Here is a 22948-nt window from a genome sequence, read left to right as displayed (position 1 = left end):
GTGTACGGCGCCACCGTCGCATCATCTTTAAACAACATGGAGTTCGTGTTCGCCGCTTTTGCTTCTTGACAGCTACGTTTGCCTCTTGTTTCACCCTCAACGATGCCGTTCGGTGTGAAACCGATGTGCACAACATGCAAGACTACCGTTTCTTCCATGTGGCGGAAGAACGAGAAGGGCGACGTCATGTGCAATTCGTGCGCGCTGCGCGGACACACGGCGTCGACGGAACCTGAGCAGTCAGCTGCTAAGGAGACGAACGGGAACGGCTGCCCTTTCACGTTGCGCAAAAGTACCAGAGCAAAGAGCTCCAAATTGAGGCAGCAGCAGCAGCAGGCAAAGACAGCGGCACCTAAAGGAAAAGGTCGTCGGGCAATTTTCAAAAGAACGGTTTGTAGTTTGCTTTCCATTTGTGTCGCCTGGTGCGATAGCGTGCATTGGAAACCAGTCCGTCTTGAACGGATAAAATAACGCTGATATTTTGGATAAGTGTGAAACAACCCTGCAGTAATCGTAGTTTTTTTTTCTGTAGCTTCTGCTTGTGTTCAGTTCTGGTTCAATTTCGTTGTTAAATTCTCTCAGTGCTGCGTTTGTCGCCCATATGCAAGATACCTTTCTCGTGTGAACTTGCCATCGCCGCTTTTGTATCTTTGGAAAATAGGCTGCACTTGTTTTTCTTTTCTTTTTTTTTTCAAAACTACGACATCGCATCATTTTGCGCCCGTGCTAGACATTTTATGATTGAACTAGCGGCGCTCTGAGCTTCTTTTGAGATTCTTCTCCTGATTCGTCCTTGCATGCGGGCACACTGGTATCGAGGGATCAGCGTCTGCATGTTGTCCATCCTGCATACGTGGACGGTTATTTTCCGTCTCCTGAACCTCACATCCACGCGCTAGACTAGCGCTTCCCGAACGGCACGTTCTACGCCGCTAGTAATGGCGACCCAAGACAGAGATAAGCCCAATATGGCCAGCTTGCGGCCGGTCGTGAGCTGGATTCGGCTACGGTCTCCGTGGACCGAAACGGTCGCGATTTTACTGCTTGCAATTTGCCTTCACGTCGTTACGGTGCGGTCGCTGTTGCGGGATAATAGCTCTCGTTGTTCAGCGGCGTTCTGCACCTCTGGTTCTGGACGTAGTGCCGCAACCGCGCTTGCCGCGATGAGCTTCGATTTGGATCCGAGCGCTTTGCAGGGCATCCTGAATACCACCGCCACCGCATTATCGGTTCCGCCCAACGCTTGGTGCACGATTGCGTTAGTGAAAAGGCTAGCACTGTTTCTACTTTGGCTAACAGACAAAAATTGGAAGTCGGCACTGATTTATTTTTACAATAGTGTGCACAAGTGACGTCAGATAATGGGAAAATGAATACCTTCTAGAATGCTAACATTCGTTTTGTAACCCTCTCCCATCCCATTGACAAAACATCAAAGAGAGCTTAACTTTGGAAACACTGCAGCCTTAAAACCCAACCATTTTTACCTGATGTTAATGCTTAGTGCTTGATGTAGGATTGAGGAAGATTAGCTAAATTTGACATTTATGCAGCACTTCTTATGCTACAGTAATGCATTAAATAGTGGCTTGTACGGTGCATTTCTGAATGTTTGATGGTTTGTGAACTATTTCCTTGCAGCCTTTGAGAGCACCAACTGCTGTAGCAACATGCGTTACCAGTGATTACGTGTTTTTTCGGGTAAGCATTCAGGCTCACTTTCTCCTTCAAAATATGTTTATGTTTATCTTAGATTGAGGCACAGACTAAAGTTTTGTATTATGCTTTGCATTAGCCTACCAAGTAGGCTGTGCATGTTGTATTTGCTGTTTTTATAAAAGAAATTTTCATTGTGCTCACAATAATGATGTTTGTGTACATGCAACAAGAAATGATCGCTTCTTAATGGATGGTACCGTGCCCTGTATAGTGGATAATGTAATGTGATGGTGATTCGTAATCCAGATGTCCAAGACTGGCTGAGCTTGAAAGAGCATAAATTGCCGGAATCATGTGACATGGTACTTCAATGACTGTAGGCAATCCACCTAAGGTGCACATATGTTCTGCTAATCCGTTGCATACTTGTTGAAAACAAGACATTGTGTAAATTTTTTGTAAACACGTTTATCTGTGCTGCACTTTTTTCCCCCTTCCACATTGCCCAAGAGTAGTGTTACTCTAGGGTGGTATGGAACATTTTCATTGTGTTAATGAGAACAGTGTAAAAGCCACAGAAATAGCACAGTCATAGGAATCTATCACTCTTTGTGTTTCATAGTGAACTCTGATGCCTTCTATGGGATCACTTCACATATTACATCTGTAGTGTGGGGGGATAATGTTACATAAAACATTTTAACCACTTATACCAATGTCATATGGGCACATTTCGATCACAGTTGAGACCAATCGGGATCATCTTACTTGATCGTAATTGAGATGTTTGCTCAAGTTGCAGAAGAAAGACAATCTTGGTCAGAAATTTGATCCCATTCAGTATCGACATGACTGCACAGTGCAAAAGACGAGGACAGAAGAAAGGACTCAACACAGTTTATATGTGAACTTCATCTTGAGCTGTGACATATGACTGCCTCCTTCCAAGCTGCTTGGAGATGATACGCAATTTGTGTTACATTTTGGTCTAATCTTTCTTTATTAATTTCCTCATGACATTGTAGCGAAAGAGCTAATCCTACTACCAGCACTTCTCTTTCAAACCAATATGGTCACTATCATCATGATCATTGTTGCTCTCTCTAGCAAGAAACTTTCCATCAATGGTTGTGGTGTAGTACTTGAGAGAATACTGTGCAGAAACCTGCAACCATTTTTTGCCATATGATTTTTTTTAGGTTAAAACTATTGTAATGATGCAGCATTTCAAGTACTGTATTTATTTGATTATAAAGCGGTCGCAATTATATGGCGAGGGTGCAGTTGTGGGACACAAGAGAAAGAACTTAAGTACGACACTAATATGAGGCGATATAGAGTAGACAATGGATTTTTCAGAATCAGCACTGATTGCCCGAAATATCAAATAATCAGAAGCTCCCCACAATAATTGGTGCGGTTTATATGCGAACTTCGCCTTGAGCTGCGACTTCACAGCAGTGCAATGCACTCTAGCCACACCAGGAAGCAGCATGATAAAGTGAAATTCATTGTGCCGTGAAGTCGCAGCTCAAGGCGAAATTCTCATGTAACCTTTACTGCTAAAATTTTAAAACCTTTACTGCTAAAATTTTAAAATTCTCGATGCAGGTTATACATGCAAAAATATGGTGCTGCTTCACCTGCCAAGGCTTATTATTATTAGTTCCTACAATTTACGCTGCCGTCTGAAATCTGGGTCACTGAAAATGTGGCGTTGCTGCAGCCATATTGCAATAGTAACTAAGTCTATCAGACTCGCATGTAAAGCAGGGAATGACTATTAGTTCCTACAATTTACGCTGCCGTCTGAAATCTGGGTCACTGAAAATGTGGCGTTGCTGCAGCCATATTGCAATAGTAACTAAGTCTATCAGACTCGCATATAAAGCAGGGAATGACTTCAAAACTAAGGATTCTGGAAAAAAGAACCTTGCCTTATATTCTAACACATAAGGTAACCTTGGCTGCTATTAAAGGTTGCAAATGAATTGAGTGCAGTATTAAAGGATGCCCTCTATGAAAGCTGACACGGCTGCTTTCAATATCTCTTTTCCATGATCACGAGAAACTATCAAACCAGGGACCCACCGGGGTTGCTCAGTGGCTATGGTGTTGGGCTGCTGAGCACGAGGTCGCAGGATCGGATCCCGGCCACGGCAGCCGCATTTCGATGGTGGCGAAATGCGAAAACACCCGTGTACTTAGATTTAGGTGCACGTTAAAGAACCCCAGTCCGGAGTCCCCCATTACGGCGTACCTCATAATCAGAAAGTTGTTTTGGCACGTAAAACCCCATAATTTAACTATCAAACCGTGAGTGATGAATGTAACTTAAGTAGAAGTGGTTTTGCTTCCTGCTACTTATTTAGGCGACTGTGTGATGAAATGAGCAATCAATCGTTCAAACTTTGTACTACAGCTTTGACAACACAGCAGAGTGAGAAAACATGAAAATTGTATATCTACATTAGTACATACAAAAAAATTCTGTACAACTATACATGGCTTAATTCCGGTCGGAGACATCAAATATAAGCCTGAATCTGTCGTCTAAAACATTCAACACTTTAAAAAAGATAATGCAGAAGATTCGTGATAAGAAGAACATGAAACATATAGATACAAGAACAATAAGCAAGAAATATGCAGGCTACCGAGCAGTTGAGGAAATAAAGACCTAAGTTTGACATCCTTACTTGAGTTATATCTAAACCTGACACATCGCACTTATTCAACAAACAAGGTACATTATTTTCCAACAATTGCAAGCTATATGTGGGATGATATGTAGGGTACACCCAGAACTCCGTCTATCAGGCTTCATAGGCTACACTTAAAGAGTTCACATAATGTGCACATCACCCATTATCATTATGCTTAAAACTTAATGGGCTCAAAATTTCACATGTTAGTCATAGTTTGTTTTATATTAGAAAAGCATTCCCAAGCTAATCTTCACCAGCACAACTAATTAGCTCACTGTGCAGTATCTTTTGAACAAACATTATACCAAACAATATTAGAAATCATGCATAAAATATTTCTTTAAACTTAAGGAGTCTAAGCAGATTTGTCTGCATTGTGGTTCCCTGGACAAAGTGGCAGTAATTTAAATGGGAGACAAAGAGCATTTATAAATTAATAACTTGGCATACTCTGGAAACAGGTAATGGTTCCTATCAAAATGCCCATTATTTGTCACAATTGTTGCAGTACACAATTCATGTGAGCATTCGGTGTTACTGTTTCAGAAAAATAAACTCCCTGAACTTTTCACAGATTTAAATGCTTGGATTTGTCCCACAGCAATGCTGGAGCTATAAGACATAGTGTTGATTTTCATTTGAACTACATGAGGTTCTTTAATGGGCACTTAACCTGTTCTAGCCTGTAGCCATAATTTCATGACATTATACTAAATCTGAGCTATTAAATCTGAATGGGATGCCTAAGTGAGAGAAAGCCTGATATTGACGTATTGGGTAGTCATTTCACGAAAGCATATTCGCATGTCGCCACCTGTGGCTCGGAAAACTGCTCTACTTGGAATTTCCAGCCAGGATGAACACTCCAGCAAGCTTGTGAGGTCGCGCTTATTCAAGCATGTTAATTGAGGCTGTCATCTCTGCAGTACTGACTGTTTTCCATGCTACCATAAGAAGTGAGACGGTTAGCCTACTGATTCTGCGTCTGTGTGGATATAAAGGCATTTCTTCATGCTAGACAGCCATTTCAAATTCTTTCCAGTTGTTGTAGATGGTGTGAAACTGAGTTTGGACAATCATTGAGGTATTTCTAAATGGAATTCAAATGTTTTTCTTCAGCAAAAGCTTTCAGGCTAGGAAAGGTTAAATCTTAGTATGCAAGCATTTTGGCATCCCTTGCGCATCAGTACTATATGGCCTCCGTGGCTGGGAGTCAAACCCGCAACCTCGTGCATAACAACAGGTCCTGCTTGTTAGTGTTGTTTGCTTTCTGTGCCATTGCTTGCTGTGAGCAGAAGCACGTTGGGCCTGGTGTCTTCACAGGGCACCTACTACCAGGTGGGGGACATTGTGGCCCTGATGGATGAGAACGACGACACCTACTATGCTCAAATTCGAGGCCTGCTGCAAGACCAGTATTGCGAGAAAAGTGCAGTCATCACGTGGCTGCTTCCTACTTCGGAGAGCCCAATGGACCACTTCGACCCTTCCACCTATATTCTGGGTAACTACCTCTTTTGTCAATTGCAGAAAAGAATATTGCTGACCTGTTGAGCCATCCATGGAGGCATCCATGGATGGCACATACAACTTGTATGTTAAATCTCTGGCAGTAAGTGGTACGCACGTCCCAGTACTTGGCAGCCACTGCAAGTCATTGTGGCAGGTCTGTCCATGTTCACACAAATGAAGAAATTTATGGAGTGTTGATGAATCTAAATAATTAATAATGAGTGATGAGGATACCGCAAGGGCGTCTGCGTCCGCAGGCGTTTAGTGTGTTGCAACACCACGTGCCCAAGCATACGAGGGTTGGACCCTTCCGCGTGTAGCCGTGTTTGGGGAAAAGAGGATCCTGGGGGTTGAGCCAATGACGGGTGTTTGGACCTTTACGACCCCTCGGTGGCGGCAACACACCTCTTTGGCCTTGGCTTCACATAGACGGCACCCTTGGACTGACCCACCCGGGGGAAATCGGTAGTTGCCTTTTCCTGTCCTCCTCTCCAATCTTCGTCATTCTCTCCAACTTTTGATGTTTCCTGTTTTCTCTTCATTTATTTTTACTTCTGCTCTTCCCGTCAGTTAGGGTTATGGCTTATGGCCACACATGGTGCAATGAACCTTGGTTGCACATATTTGGTTATAGTAAAAACGTACAGTTGACGTCCGCAGGACTTGTTTCTTTATAAGACCTTCAGCGTCCCCTTGTTGGGCTTCATGTAGGGCAGCTGCCGTTGCTGCTGAAAACTGAACATTTCCTATGGATAGTTCATTTCCCAAACTCTTTGATCCCCTCAAAAGCAAGGGCGCACCGAAGAAGCATTTATATTTTTTGGCCGACACACTCAAAACTTCCCCCGCTATCAAGTAATTCACTCTGAGAAACCAGGAAAGACAACGAGAATGATCTCGCCTTTCCTCGTTTCCAAATGTCTAACTCAGACTGTTGGCCCAGGCTATAAGGCATCTAGACTAGCAAGTGGCAACCTCCTCTTAGAACTGCGTGACAAAAACCAGTGTCAAAAATTAGGTAACCTAGTGTCTACAGTCGAACCCGGCTATATCAAACTCTCAAAGAAACGCCTATTAGTTCAACAAAGAACATAATTCGATATAAGCTTGCTAAAGAATTGGATGTCGTGAAAGCACATACCATTTATAAAATCACTTTATTGATAAAACAGCTTAGTTTCGCATGAAATAGTCCTGTATTTTTTTCTGCTTGGGCAGTTTCGTTGCCTGCGACGCACGCACTTCTCCACATTGTCTAAAGGCTAAACCCCATTAGCGCGATTTTGTGCGCGACAGCGACGAGCGACGTGTTCGCGCAACGGATCAGGCCGTCGCTTGAACAGATCGCTCGGTCTTGTCGCGCGATCGCTCGGTTTTGCAAATCTAGAATTCGTCGCTTGTCGCCCGGAAGTGCTATGAGCGACTAGCCAATAGCGCAAAGCCGGAACTGGATGTACATAACTACAGTACTTCCGATTGTCGCACAGAACGAGCGAACGATTGAATTTTTATAGGTGCAAGGATAAGAACCTACTGCAAGACTTTCAGAAATATTTTATGCTGCTTTTTACAGTAAAATACATCAACTTAAGTTAATAAAGCACGCGTCACGCTAGTTTCGGCGCCTATATTGCTGCCCTCATACCGGCAACACTGGGGAGACGTCGCTCGAAGTCATCGCTCGCATGGGGTGCAACTTGTAGGCGACGAGCGAACGCGACAGCCATCTCCATCGCGTCGCCTGTCGCTGTCGCGTGCAAGATCGCTTGCATGGGGTTTATACTTAAGGATTCAACGCAGCTTAGGCCGCAACCTTCCACATTTGCACAGGAACACCGGACTAGTGCAAGTGCACGAATCACCTTGGAGGATGTGGGCAAAGGACCATCGTTGCTTTCCTCATTTTTCCCACTTTCACTTGTGCTCGGTACAATGTTGGTAATGTAGTCTTTGTTATCGGGCTCTCCTGTGGTCACGACACCATCATCTGCACTCACAAACTCCTCGACCATCGATTCGTCAACGACTTCCGGAAATTCTGATCGCTCGGTTCAAACTTTGACAACACCAGCAGCAGTTTCGTCGCACTCATCAGAATTTACATTCATCACCAGGCACGCGGAAGCCGGCACATCTGAAGCTATTTCAGATGAACCACTTGTACACGGCCATGCGTACGCGTTGGAGGCCATGGGCACTGGGTCGCGAATTTGTCTGCTTTAGCCCTAATCTCCCCCTTAAGGCACGTCCACGCTAGCGGCGAACATGCCGTAACGGCGAACCGGTCTCCAGTGCCATAGAACGTCTGCTGCGCAACAGGTATCCAAAGTAGACAGCAGTTTGGCTGGAGCACCGCCCGCCACAATAACGACGAGCCAATCGACGACCGCGAAGATGCACGCCTCCGCCACTGGCGTCACAAATATAGGCTGAGCTTCTGCTCCAAGCAAAATAATTTCCATCAAATGAAGCGATGCGCAAATTGTACATTTTATGAAACGCGATAGCGACTGTCAAACGTTAAAAACGAACGAGAGCTCAGTTAGTTGTCAAGTTCGGCTGCAGTGCGCAGCTACCGACGGCAGAAGACAGGCTCGGCTGTGCTAGCATCGCAGCCGGCGGCGGCGCTGCTAATATTACCACATTTTCTTCATGTATTATTATTGTGAAGAGGGACGACAACTGTAAGAAATATTGCAGCTTGTAAGCGTCGGTGATTCATGAACTTTGAACTTTTGTGAGTGAACTTTGAAGTGAAGAGGAGAAGTCCTAGTGACGATATCGGCGCCGCCGAGCGATCAGCTGCGATGAGGCTGCCATCGGTGCCAGAGTGACCACCCTGAGCACTCCTCGGTCGCTGATTGGCCACTTCACTGCATGGCTGGCGCACGAATTGGTCCCAGTCCCATCCTCTCTACGGCAAAGAAATCTTGCCGTTCACCGGCAAACAGCGTGTGACGAGTTGCTGTGCCATTAACATGAACGGGCCTTTACTCTTCAAAATCGTGCTGAGAGTGCTCCTCAGAATCTTGCACGCTGTGGGGACATCCGACTCCTCACCACGTTCAACTTGTTTTATGATTTCGAACTTCACGGCGAAAGGCAAATTCTGCTTCTTCATCATGGCAACACTGCAGGAAAAGGCCCACAAGGCGCAAACATAATGAACCCAAGAAGCAGCGAGAAGACTCGCACTTGCACCATCTTGCACTGCGAGGGCACAAGGGCCTCTGATTGGCTGTCTGAGCAAGCACTGCGGGCGGGCCAGGATCATTTTCTGCAGGGGGTATCGACAGCTCGCTCGACACAGCGCTGCCACAGTAGGGAGAGTGGTTTGATGGAGCTGCACCGCTGGATTTCTCTGTCACCGCGAGGGAAAGCCAACTTCTGAGGGCACTTTTCCACTGCTTGACGTTCCATATATCGGGAGTTGCTGCTATTTTTGTTCGATGTAAGCTTAACTTTTCCTATGCAGTCGATCCCGAATATATCGAAACCGGATATATCGAATTATTGCCTAGATCAAACAGTTGAAAAATCCCCTTGGGAATCCCATGCAAAAGTATAGCACTATTGTTCGCATATATAGAACTCCCGTGCACCGGCATATCGATGTATCGAACTCTGTACTGGGCTGCGCACCGGCAAGTGCGCTTCACCCATCGCATCCCACCCCTGCAAGCGCGCTTCTCCTCACGAAGCTCTCACGATGTTCCCGTGATCTCACGCGCGCCGCCCCGCACTCTGAGAAAGGGGCGTGTAGGTAAAAGGCACGTGACGAGGAGCACTTGGAGTGCGATTGGGTGTGAAAGGGAAGTGGGAGGGAGAAACCACGCTGACCGCAGGCACCCATTTCCTGTGTTTTGGTTGGCTGACACCACTGGTGCAGCGAGATGAACGAGGTCAGTGCAGCTGGGGCTTGTGGTAGTGCAGAGACACGAAGCGCTGCATCTTTCGATTTGCTTTGTTCCTTTTATTCACGAGGCCAACGCGAAGGCTTGAGACTCACGTGGTGCAGTGCATTTTTCTTTCCGCTTTTGGCACGTGTTCCGGAGCCATGACCGCGAAAAAATGCAAGAATTTGGATTTTTCAACAAAGGCGGACATCACTCAACGGGTGGAGGCTGGTGAAGAGAAGTCGTCGTCGCCGCGGCATTCGGAACTCCTCGCAACACCCCGAGTACGATCCTCAAGAACAAAGCCGATGTTAAGCTGAAAGCAGTGCAGTTCAGTCGCCCTGCAGCGTGTCGGGTGCATGTCCCAACCTTTGACAAGGTCGAGAAGGCATTGTACACCTGGTTTTTGGAGACCCGTGCCAAGAACATACCTGTTGACGGCCCAATGCTCATGGAGAAGGCCAGATGGTTTACTGTAGCCTTCGGAGAGGAAAGCTTCACTGGTTGGCAGGAACGATTTAAGAGTCGCTACAGCATCGTTGGAAAGACTCTTTTGGGCAAAAGCGAGGTGACTAGCACAAGTCACATAGAGAAGTGGTTGTCCGAAGAGTGTCCAAATATTTCCGACAGCTTTTCGCCGTCTCAAATATTCAACGCAGATGAGACAGCACTGTGTTTTTCGCTGTGTTCTTGTTTCTTTACGCGCCTTGGAGGCACAGATCAATAAGTTCCCATTAGTCACGACACCGGGAAACTGCCTTGAAATGTGTGGAGTTGTTTAGAGAAGCTTTTGACATGCATATTTTACATTCCAAATTGTCGATATATCGAACTATTTCGCGATCCCCTTCGAGTTCGATATATCCGGGATCAACTGTATATACTTATTGTAACTATACCGTGTTCAGAAATTGTTCAATATGAAGAATAATTAGATGTAAACGGCTTTGGTATAGTCGGGTTTGACTGTATTGGAGACACCCCAGTTTCAGTGACCCCACACCGCACCATGAACACCATCCGCGGTGTGACCTCTGAGGACGACTTGATGGACCTGACTGAGGCTGAACTTTTGGATGAATGGAAAAAAACAAAATGTTATCAATGTAAAATGAATTAGAAATAGGCGCGATGGGAAAGAAATCGATACCAAGCACCTAATTCTCACATTCGGTTCCAGTGTACTGCCAGAAACAATAGAAGCAGGTTACATTAAGATCCGAGTAAGGCAGTACATCCCTAACTCTCTCCATTGCTTCAAATGCCAAAGATTCGGCCACAGTTCGCAAAACTGACAAGGCCGACTGACCTGTGGTAAATGCAGTGCACACGAACATGCCACTGAATCCTGTGATAACCCTCTACACTGTGTAAACTACGATGGGGACCACACTGCATACTCGCGATCCTGTCCATCCTGGAAAAGAAAGAAATCATAGCAATTAAGGTGAAGGAGACCCTTTCATTCAAGGAAGCATGGAGGTGGATGTCCTACCTTCCAAACAGCTTTGCCCATGTGACGTGTCTGGTGGCAGCGACACAACGGCTTCTGGCGGCTGTCCGGCCCACATGCAGTGAGTCTGCAGTGACGCCATCTGTCCCCCTGGCGGTCGCAGCTAGTGCTTGGACGTTGGACGAGGCCTCAAAGGTCTTGTCCAACGCAGCGAGGCCTTCACGTCAAACACAGCGCTCGGAAGAGCGCATGTCCAGTGGCTCGCAAGAGGCAATGGACACAACGAACAGCGAGACGGCGCCATCGGCACCGAAGGAGTGGCAAGACTCTCGTGATCGCTCAAAAAAAGACAAAGCTCGCGTCACGGCGCCTGGAAAGGGCCCGTGAGCTAATCCTCGTCTCTTAAACGCACAGCACACAACACATTTACCACAGTGGAGACACAGATACCACAGTGGAGTGTCAGAGGACTTCTTCATAACCTCGACGACATCACAGAACGACTACACAAACACAATCCAAAGTTGCTGTGTGTTCAAGAGACACATCTGAAACCTACGAACACTAATTTCCTTCGTAAGTACACCATCTTCCGAAAAGAAGCGACAAAGCTAACGCCTCTGGCACTGTAGCAATAGTAGCCAACAAGTCTGTCGCTTGCCGACCCGTCGCCCTTCAGACACCCGTTGAGGCAGTGTCAGTTCGGGCCATTCTTTTTTATAAATTGGTAACTGTAGGTTCCATTTATATGCCCCTGAACCATCATGTCGAAAAAGCAGTCCTCTACAACGTCATTAATCAGCTTCCCGAGCCTTACATACTCATTGGAGATTTTAACGCTCATAGTGCGATGCGCGGAGACTCGTGATGCGACGAGAGAGGACGACTAAGTGAAAACTTCTTTTTAAACTCCGGTGTGTGCCTCTTCAATAAGAAGGAACCAACGTATTGTAATTCTCACCATAATTCATACTCGTCAATAGACCTGTCAATCGGCTCCCATTCTATCATTCCTGATTTAGAATAGTGTGTTATTAAAGATCCATTCGGAAGTGATAACTTTCCAGCAACTCTAAACCTAGTAACACAACATGACTCCTCTCCACATGTGCCTCGCTGGAAACTGGCCTCGGCTGACTGGGAAGCTTTTAAAGAATCCACCTACTTGTCATGAGATTTCACAAATAATTTTACTATAGATCATGCCGTATCACATTTTACCGCTTTTATCATTGACGTAATAGTTCTGCGGAAACCTAGAAGGTGGAAAGACGTAATTAATGAAGGGAACGGGTGGATGTCTGATTTTCCCTTTATTTTATCATTGATGCATCAGAAAAGTTCATACCTCAAACAAAAGGTAGTTCGCATGGAAGACGAGTTCCCTGGTGGAACAATGACTTCAGACAAGCGCGATAAAGCAAAACATAGCATGGGACATTCTGCGTCAGTACCCAACTGCAGAAAACCTTGTCCAAGCAGTCTAAATCGAAGGGAAGGCGCACGCGATGACAGGCTAAGATAGAAAGCTGGGATAAATTTCTTTCGAGAATCAATTCATATACTCAAGAGACAAAAGTGTAGAATGCACTCAGAAAGCTAAAAGGGCAGCAAATTCATCCGTTGCCTGTGGTGAAGGACCAAGGGAATACTTTGCAAGACCAAGCAGACTCTCTTGGGGAGCACTTTGAGTGTGTCGAGCTCAATCCATTATTCTCAATCCTTCCTTAACCACAAACAAATAGAACGTAAACCAGTCATATGTAAATGCAGACAGAACGAACTGTACAACCAGCCTCTCAGTATTGCCAAGTTGAGAGCTGCCTTGATTGCATGAAAGAGCTCTGCACCGGGACCTGACAGTCATGTATGGCATGATCAAAAACTTACACCTACACCCTGACACACAAGTTACACTACTCACACTTTTCAACACTATTTGGGGGTACTTTCCACCCACATGGAAAGAAGCGATTGTGGTCCCTGTTTTGAAGCAGAGTAAAAACCCTTCCTTGGCGGCAAGTTATTGCCCGAGAGCTCTTACAAGTTGTCTGTGCAAGCTTTATGAAAAAATGTATAATTGTACTCATACTTTTCCTTGAACTCAACAATATGCTTGATCCTTATCAGTGTGGCTTCAGAGAAGGGCAGTCCACAACCGATCATCTAGTGTGCGTTGAAGGATATATCCGCGATGCATTTATACTTTAACAGTTTTTCTTATGAATATTCCTCGATATGGAGAAGGCGTATGACACAATATGGCGTTATGGGATCTTGAAAGACTCATAGTAGGCAGAGAGTTCTTGATTTTTCCAGGAGGGTTGGGGGGGGGGGGTGGCTCTAGCCCGACCAGCACTCTGAACCACACAATATATATATATATATATATATATATATATATATATATATATATATATATATATATATATATATATATATATATATTTCTGCCACTTGAAGAAACTTCGTGCGACCTCGAAGAATTGAGCGGTGAGGTGACGGCGTTGTGTGAGAATATATAAGACATCACAGTAGGAGACAGTTCAATTTCATAGCCTGAGACTTTTCGGTGATACTAATACTGCTTCGCCTTTCCGGCGAAACTGCGGCCTCTCTCACTCTCTCTTTTTCTTTCTCTGTGAGTCCGAATATAAGCACTGCTGCACATGACTGCTGTTGATCCTGATTTCGAGTGAAACCGGCTTGGCCTCATTTTGGTAATTAAGTGAATTATGCGAAAAGCAGTGTAATAGACATGGAATGTTTCAAAATCCCGGCTTTGCTCACACCGCATCGAAAGAGTGCGCGACGCTACATTTCGCTAAAGCCTTCATATCTCGCGCCAGAAACTTGCTTGGGACCAAAGCCTAATTAAGGTGACCATTTTACTTTTCATGGAAGTGTATACATGCTGCAAAAACAGGTTTGTGTCAAAAAAATGAATGCGAAATAAACAGACCGGGAAGCGACCAACGTTTAGAAAAAAGGCAAAGCCAATGTGTTCAAGAAAGTAAATATACCACTTCTAGATCAGCATAATTGGCCATCGGCGTGCCTGCACAAAAAAAAAAGAACCATCAGATTTCAATGTGCCTTTATTATCTATGAATTCGTAAGTTCTGTTGAACACCAGCTGTTGCCTAGAGGACGTATTCGAATAGGTCTCCTTTTGCAGTGACGCAGTACTGTGTCTATTTTAGCACATCTTCAGTGGCTTTCTTGACGACCAGCCCCGGAATTCCACGGCAGACATTCGTTATCCTTGTCTTGAGCTAATCTGACGTCTGTCTCGATCATGTAAGCAAGATCTTTCACATAACCCCAAAGAAAGAAATTGAGCGGAGAAAGGTCGGATGACCTAGCCAGCTAATTTACAGGCCCGTGCCTTCCAATCTATTGTGCATGAAAAGTCACATCCAGCCAGTTTCGTGCTTGGCTGCTGCTGTGTGCGGGTGCCCTATCTTGCCGATACCACAGAACTGGAAGATATGATAGCGGGACTTCGCTGAGAAACTCATCCACCACTCCTTCAAGGATTTCGTTCACATAACACTGTCCAGTCAGTGTGTGACCAAAGAAGATGGGACCGATTGTAGCACCGGCGTAAATTCCGCACCACACATTGAGCGACCACTGCTACTTGGGCCGATTGCGTGTTGCCCAGTGTAGGTTGGAGTTCCTCCAATAGTGTACATTATGCAAATTTACCTAGGCGCTTCTGGGAAAATTGGCTTCATCTGTGCACAGGATGTTGCTCAAAAAGTCTGGTGACTCATCGGCTTTTGTGAGGACCTGATTCAAGAAATCTAGACGATTCTATAGGTCCCTATCTTCCAAGCATTGGTGCTGGTTAAGGTGATACGTGTGAACAGCCATCATTTAGAATCCTCCAAACTGATGACTTGAAAATTTGTACCTGGACGGTCACATGCCACACGCTAGCATGAGCGTTTGATTCCATAAACTCTAAAACATCCGTGCGTAGGTTAAGACACAAAGATGGAGTCCTCCACCGCTGTTTCTTTAAGCTGCCGGTTTGTCTTAGGTTATCATAATTTCTTGTGGTAGTCTATGCGTTTGGTCTTTCACCACACTTCCATGATTGATATATATATATATTTGAGGCCTTCCTCTTCTTGTCATTTGCAGATCCGAAGGCAAGAATGTTTACCTTTTGCTCATTAGAGAAACACATGGCGAGTGAGACGAAACAAAATGCACCTTTAAACCTTTGCACTGACATTGCCAATTTGCTTTTGTGATGATAGGTTTTCTGAAAAAAAAAAAAAAAGCATCCATGCACTTTATCTACGCTAAGGCTACAGGTAGCACGGCTTGTTCCCACCTAATACCAAACGTGGCATGTTACATCGGCCGGAGTTCAGTAGATAAGGCACTATAGTCAGATAGAACCTAAGTCTAGATTCTACTTAAGTCTGCTGTGAAGCCCCGCCCATGCCCTATAACCACTAGCCACTGTTCCTCTGCAAGGCTGCAAATAGTTTGTTCTTCAAACTTTTCCTGTTACCTAAATAAGGCAGAAACCACAAAAACAAAGTTATAAGCGCATAATTTTTTACGTTTTCACTGGTCTCTTATAGTGAAACGGCAAAAGCCTAATTCTTTAATGAACTGAAATAAAATGCTTGCTTCGCTACCACTATTTCCTGTCGAGTTTCACTTCAGTTGGCAGTGAAGTTTCACGAGTGAAATGGGCTCAGCAACGAAATGAACTGCACCGAGGACTTTTGAAGAGTGCACTGCTCCGAGTACATACACTTTGTTCATGTCTGTTGCACACCTCATCGCTTCCACCGATGAAAAGACTTCAAGAAGAGCAGATGCTCCGGTGGTATCAAGCACAATGCCATTTTGAAAACGTCGCATGACGATAGTTTTGCTTGCTTTTGGGATTGGCTAGCGGAGTCGCACAGCGCTGCACAGTTCATGTTGCTTGGTTGCCAACTGCTGTTTTTCTTTTTTTTTTTTAAGTTGTATCCTACTATAGTTTGATCATGATGCTTTTCTTTATTTCCTTTATTTCGTTCTGAATAACTCGGAGGGAGCCTGTTAAAGGGCACTGCTTTATGATCCAAGTGGGAGCGCAGTCACGTGGTATTCTCCATATTTCGCGGGGTTTATTTATCAGTCAGAAAAAAATTAGTACGCAATTAGCACGCCGAAGAAAATACCGCAGATGTCCCTTGGCTGTGCCTTCAAATGCCTCATTGATGTTTTCATATTTAGCATAGTACATCTTGAGTTAGATAATTACAATTATTTGATTAAATCTCAGTAACGAAAAAGTTACTGGCAGTTACAACACTGTACTGTAGACAATATTAACTAGGTTTCCCACGAGTAACGCACTGTTCTGTTTAATCTTGGTGCACTGTAGTTAATTGGGACACCTTATATACACCTGATATATATTTATGACCTTTGCATGCAAGTGATGTTTCCATCTCTAATAAATGTTCTAAATTATTAGAAATTGCTTTTTTTTCCTTGAGTCGTTAGTTTTGCTTACTGGAAAGAGAAGCAATACTGAGACACACAACGTTCACCTGCATTTCACTAGCCAATGATAAAAGACTCTGCCGAAGGGGTCACTGAAGTCTATAGTCTTTTTTCCAATCAAAAAAGCATGCAAAGCAATTTGAAGCGTGATGAACATACAGCAATATATTCATTCTCTAGGCATAGGCTATCTATACCATTGGAAATAATTTTTTGTTGGCTACCTACATCTCTTTCAAAGATATAACAATATATTTAACTATACCCACAGGACACATGCTGTGTGTATATTTAAATACATTGTATATGTGCATGGTGTTTACAGTGGGAATTTAAAACAATATTGAAGTGAGAAAATATGGATGAGGCAGCTGCCACTAGTGCTTTAATGCGTGTGTCCTCCTATTGTCAGGATTTGCAGAAATACAGCGAAAGTATGAATTAAAAGCCGTGCATGTCCACGCCACCAATGATGCAGTAAGCTATTAGCCCCAGTAAAATTTCAAGTGAAAAGGTCGAGGAAAGTCAACAGAAATATGAAATGTCTGTGACAAAGCTCTAGTAATGACACTTTAGGTGTGCGTAGGGGGGAGGGAGGGGGCTTCGGCATTGCTCGATAAAGGGGGGGGGGGCGGAGCCCCACCCCACCTGGAAAATTTTGGAGAGGGCTTGGGCCTCGGAGCCTCCCCCCCCCCCCCCCCCCCCATAGTCGGCGAGACATGTTGGGAATGGGCATCCATGAAAATATGCTAAACGTATTTGTCGAATCGTATCTTCCACCTAAAAATCGGCGACGTATTGTCGCGACCTTTTTTACAAGAAACTGGTGTACCCCAGGGAGGCATACCTGGCTGCACACTCTTTATCGTTAAGATGAACACGCTTCATGCTTAATTGCCACCGGAAATCCTTTATTCCGTCTATGTGGACAACATTCAAATAGGCTTCAAATCCTTTAACTTCGCAGTATGCGAGAAACAGGTACAGCAGGGCTTGAACAAGGTATCCAAGTGGGCAGAAAAAAATGGATTTAGAATCGACCCCCACAAAATTTCTTGTTTTCTTTTTATGAGAAAGAGAGACCTGGTTCCAGATCCTTGTGTAGAACTGTGTAGACAACAAATACCTATCAACAAAGAGCATAAATTTCTAGGTAATATACTTGACTCCAGGCTTACTTTCATTCCCCACATTAAATATCTTAAAGAAAAATGTCTAAAAACAATGAACTTACTAAAAAATTCTATCCCTCACAACATGGGGTAGCGACAGGAAGTGTTTGATGAATCTTTTTAAGAGCCTGATTCGATCCCGATTGGTCTATAGTGCCGTCGTATATAACTCTACCTCTCCGAGCATGCTATAGATGCTAGATCCTGTCCACCATCTAGGTATCTGCTTAGCCACTGGTGCTTTCAGGACAAGCCCTATTGAAAGCTTATATGACGAATCAAATGAATGGCCACTCCATCTGCAGAGAACTTACATAAGCCTCACATATTTTTTCAAAATACACTGCAATCATGAACATCCATGTTTTAATACCATTCATGATATGACGTTGGCTATACTTTTCCATAATCGTCCCCCTGTAAGACAGCCTTTCTTGCTGCGTGTGAGGGAGCTTAGCGATTAAACGCATGTCCCACTCCTCGAGCATCGCTTAATGCATCCAACCAATCTGTTACCCTCTTGGGAGTGGCAGGTGGTAGAATGTGAAATATCCTTTATAAAAGTCGCAAAGCACGCACCAGAGGTCGAAATCCAAATGCATTTCCTAGAACTCCGATACAAGAACTCCTGTATGGAGTTCTACGCAGATGCATCGAACTCACATGCCGGGGTGTCCTATGCAGCCATCGGTCCATCCTTCTTGGAATCCAATGTACTGCATCTGGAAACAAGTATCTTTACAGCTGAGGCCCATGCTCTATAGTCGGCTATGAAGCATATTAGGAAAGAAATCAAAACTCCAAAAAGCAGTTACATATACAGACTCCCTAAGCGTCGTGAAGGCCTTGATGACACTCTGCAAGCATAAAAATCCAGTACTTAATGAACTCTACTCCGTCCTGTGTAAAGTGTATAAATCTGGCCCGCATGTCATCATATGTTGGGTGCTTGGCCATAGGGGCATTGAGGGTAATGCTCTGGTGGATGAGATGGCCACATCAATTGCATCACAAGCTATTAATCCTACCGCTGCTTTCCCTACCGCAGATCTCAGGCCTTTCTTGCGAAGGAAACTGTGAAACTACTCGCAACGCTCATGGTTTTGCAGCCACAATTATGTTTGTGGCTCTCAACAAATCACAGCAAACAGATGTCCTATTCTGTCGTCTCAGAATAGAACACACATTTGGCACCCATAATATTCTTACTGGAAATGAATCTTTAACCTCTGGTAGATGTGGTGAGAGGCTAACTGTCCTCCTCGTCTTGCTGGAATGTCAGGAAGCCGAAGCTGAAACGTTTTCCTTTTGCATACCGTTATTTCGTCCCTCTTTACTCATCTATTTTTCTTGGTAAAGAATTGCTTTTTAACACCAAAGCAGTCTTTGATTTCTTGAATGATGTTGTCCTACATGTCATAAGCCCATTAAATTCGTAGCGCATCCTCTTTCCAGAGGATGCCGCTGTGATAGTCGTGTTTTATAGCACATGCCTCCAGACCTTTATGTTTCAAGGGCTCTAATGAGGCAGTAGTGCTCTAGCCAATTTTAGCATCAGACACACTTTGTATATTGTTATCATTCTCTCGCAATGCATCATAGGGCTCATAGTACCCATCATTTGGCATTGCCATAATATTATTACAATGCACTTTATAGCTACTATATTTTAGGCCCCTTTACAGCCACGTCACATCAACTTCATAGAAATCGCATCACTGCAAACTCATTAACACTGGCATGGCACTCTTTGGCCATACCTGGCCATTGCGCCACTAAACCCCACACATTCATTCATTCATTCAGTGATGAGGAACCAGCTTCCATGAAGCATGGAATGTTTGTGAACCAACAGGTTAAAAAAAACTTGCACTCAAAGGCCACTTTTATTGCCTTCCTTTATGGTGAATACAGTTGAATCTAATTAGTATAGCAAATTTCGTTAAGCTTAGGCTTCTATATTTTATAATTAAAAATTAATCTTCAGCAAAAGGGCTGGCATGGATTGCAGTTAGTGCTAGCAGCTTCCATCACATAGCAGCATGCATACAAGGGGCTCATCATCATGGCTCACCAACAGCAGACCACCATTTTGTCATCACCTTTTGTCATGTCACTGCCTGGGCAACATCAACATGATATGATGGAACAACACCCAGGCAACACCCATTGCGTTGTCTGTCAATATGCTTCTCGTAAGCTCTCTTCTGACATATTCTAGTTGTGACTGGCTGCTGACACATTTGGGAGTACATGTGCTAGTAACATTGGTGCATGCCCAGTTGATTTGGGCTTCCTGTATTTTTATTTTTTTATTTTTAGTCCTAAAATCTCCAAGCGGGTGCTGTGCTGTGCTTTGTGAAATTGACATGTCTAAGTGAAACATCACTCATTTGCAGAAAAAAGGGCATGGTTTCCAGTGCACCCATGATCAAAAAACGAAGTTCGCTTCCATTAATTTGACCTTGTCGGGACGGACGAAAGTTATCTAATTATCCGGTGGGACGAACAAAACAAAACGCAGAAATAAACGCCAAAGCACACCACTAATTCGTTTGGTAGTATTTTGTCGATTCTTACACATGCTCGCTTTCTATGTGTCCAAAGTAGAACACTAACATAGAAATGACATTAAAGCTCATATACTAAGTAGAAAGCCAACCCAAACTTGATTTCTTTGCAAAACTCAGCGAGGGTCTCATATGTGTTGCATAAAGCCCCTGCATCCACGCGCCACTGCCGCTTTCTTAAGTAGCGACAACCTTTGTTCTGCGCCGCCATGTGCGCCTCCTTTCCCCTCACGCCAAATCCGGTTCCGGCATTTCCGCTTCCTGGAGTTGCGCTGCGGGAATTTTCGCTTTGACTGCTGTTAGACGATGGTGAGACGCCCGCGCGTGCTTAGCAGAGGTGTGGCAGTCACCATAAGAAGAATGCAAAGGGGACAGGCTGTTGTATTCCGTTGAAGTAGTAGCTCGCGGTCACTGTTTTCCAAATGCACGAAAAACGGCAGTGGTCTCAAAGCGCCCAGGCACTACATTCCACTGTACGTTGTCGCTCGTGCCACAACCGGTCGCAGGTTGACGCGAAGCAGCGAACACGAGCAGATCGCTGGTTACAATAGGCGGTGGTTCTTGGATGGAATCGCATTCACACTTTCAACCGCAGCTGGTGCAATTAAAGCCTCTCCAGCGACGCGAAAGTAAACAACGCTAAAAAAAAAAAAAAACGTCATTTCCACTCGGAACAGGAAGCTGCAGCTACGTGAGTTCCGCTTGCCGCCGGAAGCTAAGGGGGTGAGTGGGAGAGGAGCGTGGAGGAGGAGGGCAAGCTGGCGGTACTTAATCTGGTCGGCAGATACGTGTTAGTGATGAAAGCGTGGCGCCAGGACGCAAATTGGCCAGAAACTGTAATGTGTTGAAGGAGCTGATAGTGTGTCGGCCCTACTCAGCTTCGCCGCTATACATTCGTGTTATGCGGTAAAGCATACAAACATCACAAAGGCGGTTTTGGTACAGTCAAATCTCGTTACTACGAACCCCACATTAACGAATTTATCAGAATTACGAATATTTTAGAAATCCCCGCCAAATTGCCTATATTTTCCATGTAAAAATATTTCAGAACTACGAATTTCAATACAGCGCATATTTCAGAATAACACACATAGTTTATTTTCCTCTTTATAACCGAAAAACATCAGTATTACGAATTCGGCTAAAAGTAACAGTGTCGCAACTCTAGCGTGAAACAGAAACCGCGAGTGCAGTAGCTGTCATCATCACCATGTCGAGTGACAACTGCTTCACCAAGAACTTCACAACAAAGGTTTGGCGATGTTCGCGCAAGGTGCAACGATGAATGCAGCTAGCGATGGTGCCAAGAAGCAAAAGCAATTTTCGCTGCAGGACAAATTGGACATATTGCAGGAAATCGGCACAGGGAAAAGACAAATCGACATGTGCAGACACCATGGCATTGCCCCATTGACTGTTGCGACCACTTTGAAAGGCCGAGACAAGATTGTCAAGCTTCACCAGGAATTACAACTCACTCCTATGAGGAAACTGATGTGACTGGGACTTTCAAAATGTGGACCAAGCTGTTCTCATGTGGTTCAAAGATGCCAGACTGCAAAACGTAATCGTGTCTGGCCCAATGCTCCAAGAAAAAGCCAGTGCAGGTTGGCTTTTTCATTTCCGCCAAAGGAACTGAATAACTTGGCAGGTAGTCTCGGGCGAGGAAAAAGCGGCTAACAGAGAAGGCGCTGGTTCCTGGCGTAATGATCGTTTTCCAGAGGTGGCTGAATCGTACTTTGAAGACGATATTTTCAACACGTATGAGACCTCATGTTTTTATCAGCTCCTGCCAGACCGGACAATGAACTTCAAAGGGCAGCAGTGCAAAGGAGGGAAGAAGTTGCACCTTTGCGGGACAGTCCTACTCTGCTGCAATGCAACAGGCACAAAGAAAGTTAAACCAATCTTCATCGGCAAGTATGCGAAGCCTCGCTGCATGAAAAATGTCATGTTGTTACCATACGACTACCGCACCAACAAACGAGCCTGGATGACCAGAAAACTCTTTCCCGAGTGGCTCATCAGACTCGATGACCAAATGAGGAGGGATGACTGAAAAATTGTACTGGTTGTCGACGACTGCTCTGCTCATATTGTGAATGTTCGCTTGATGCACATTCACTTAATGTTTCTGCCACCAAACAACACGGCCTTGCTGCAACCTCTAGACCAGGGCATTATAAAAAGTGTGAAAGCAGAATTTCGTAAGCGCCTTGTGCAGCGGTTGATTACCAACCTCCGCCTAAAGCAGCCGACTGCAATCAATATTCGTCAGGCAGCGAAAATGCTCACAGGAGCTTGGTGGAACTTGAAGGTGTCCACCATTAGCAACTGCTGGCGAAAAGCAGGGCTTGTCAAAGTGCCTGTGCAGCTTGAAGATGACCTGGAGGTGACCGACGACAACCCAGGAGACCTGTGGACCGAGGTTGCGGAGCTGCTGCCCACCGTC

The 22948-nt window shown here is 44.8% G+C and overlaps 1 protein-coding gene across 1 annotated transcript in view; it reads left to right on the top strand.

Annotated features, from left to right (window-relative positions):
- Positions 1-28: 28 nt before the first annotated feature.
- Positions 29-22948, top strand: part of LOC142583392 (GATA zinc finger domain-containing protein 1) — a 48643-nt gene continuing 25723 nt past the window's right edge. The window contains exons 1-3 of the mRNA XM_075693837.1: positions 29-390; positions 1642-1701; positions 5691-5871. Coding sequence (XP_075549952.1) covers positions 103-390; positions 1642-1701; positions 5691-5871 — 529 coding nt within the window. The 5' untranslated portion in view covers positions 29-102. The remainder of the gene's footprint in view (positions 391-1641; positions 1702-5690; positions 5872-22948) is intronic.

The sequence above is a fragment of the Dermacentor variabilis genome, chromosome 5 (genome assembly GCF_050947875.1).
Source record: "Dermacentor variabilis isolate Ectoservices chromosome 5, ASM5094787v1, whole genome shotgun sequence".
Lineage (NCBI taxonomy): Eukaryota > Metazoa > Arthropoda > Arachnida > Ixodida > Ixodidae > Dermacentor > Dermacentor variabilis.
This window is presented reverse-complemented; position numbering and strand designations above follow the sequence as displayed.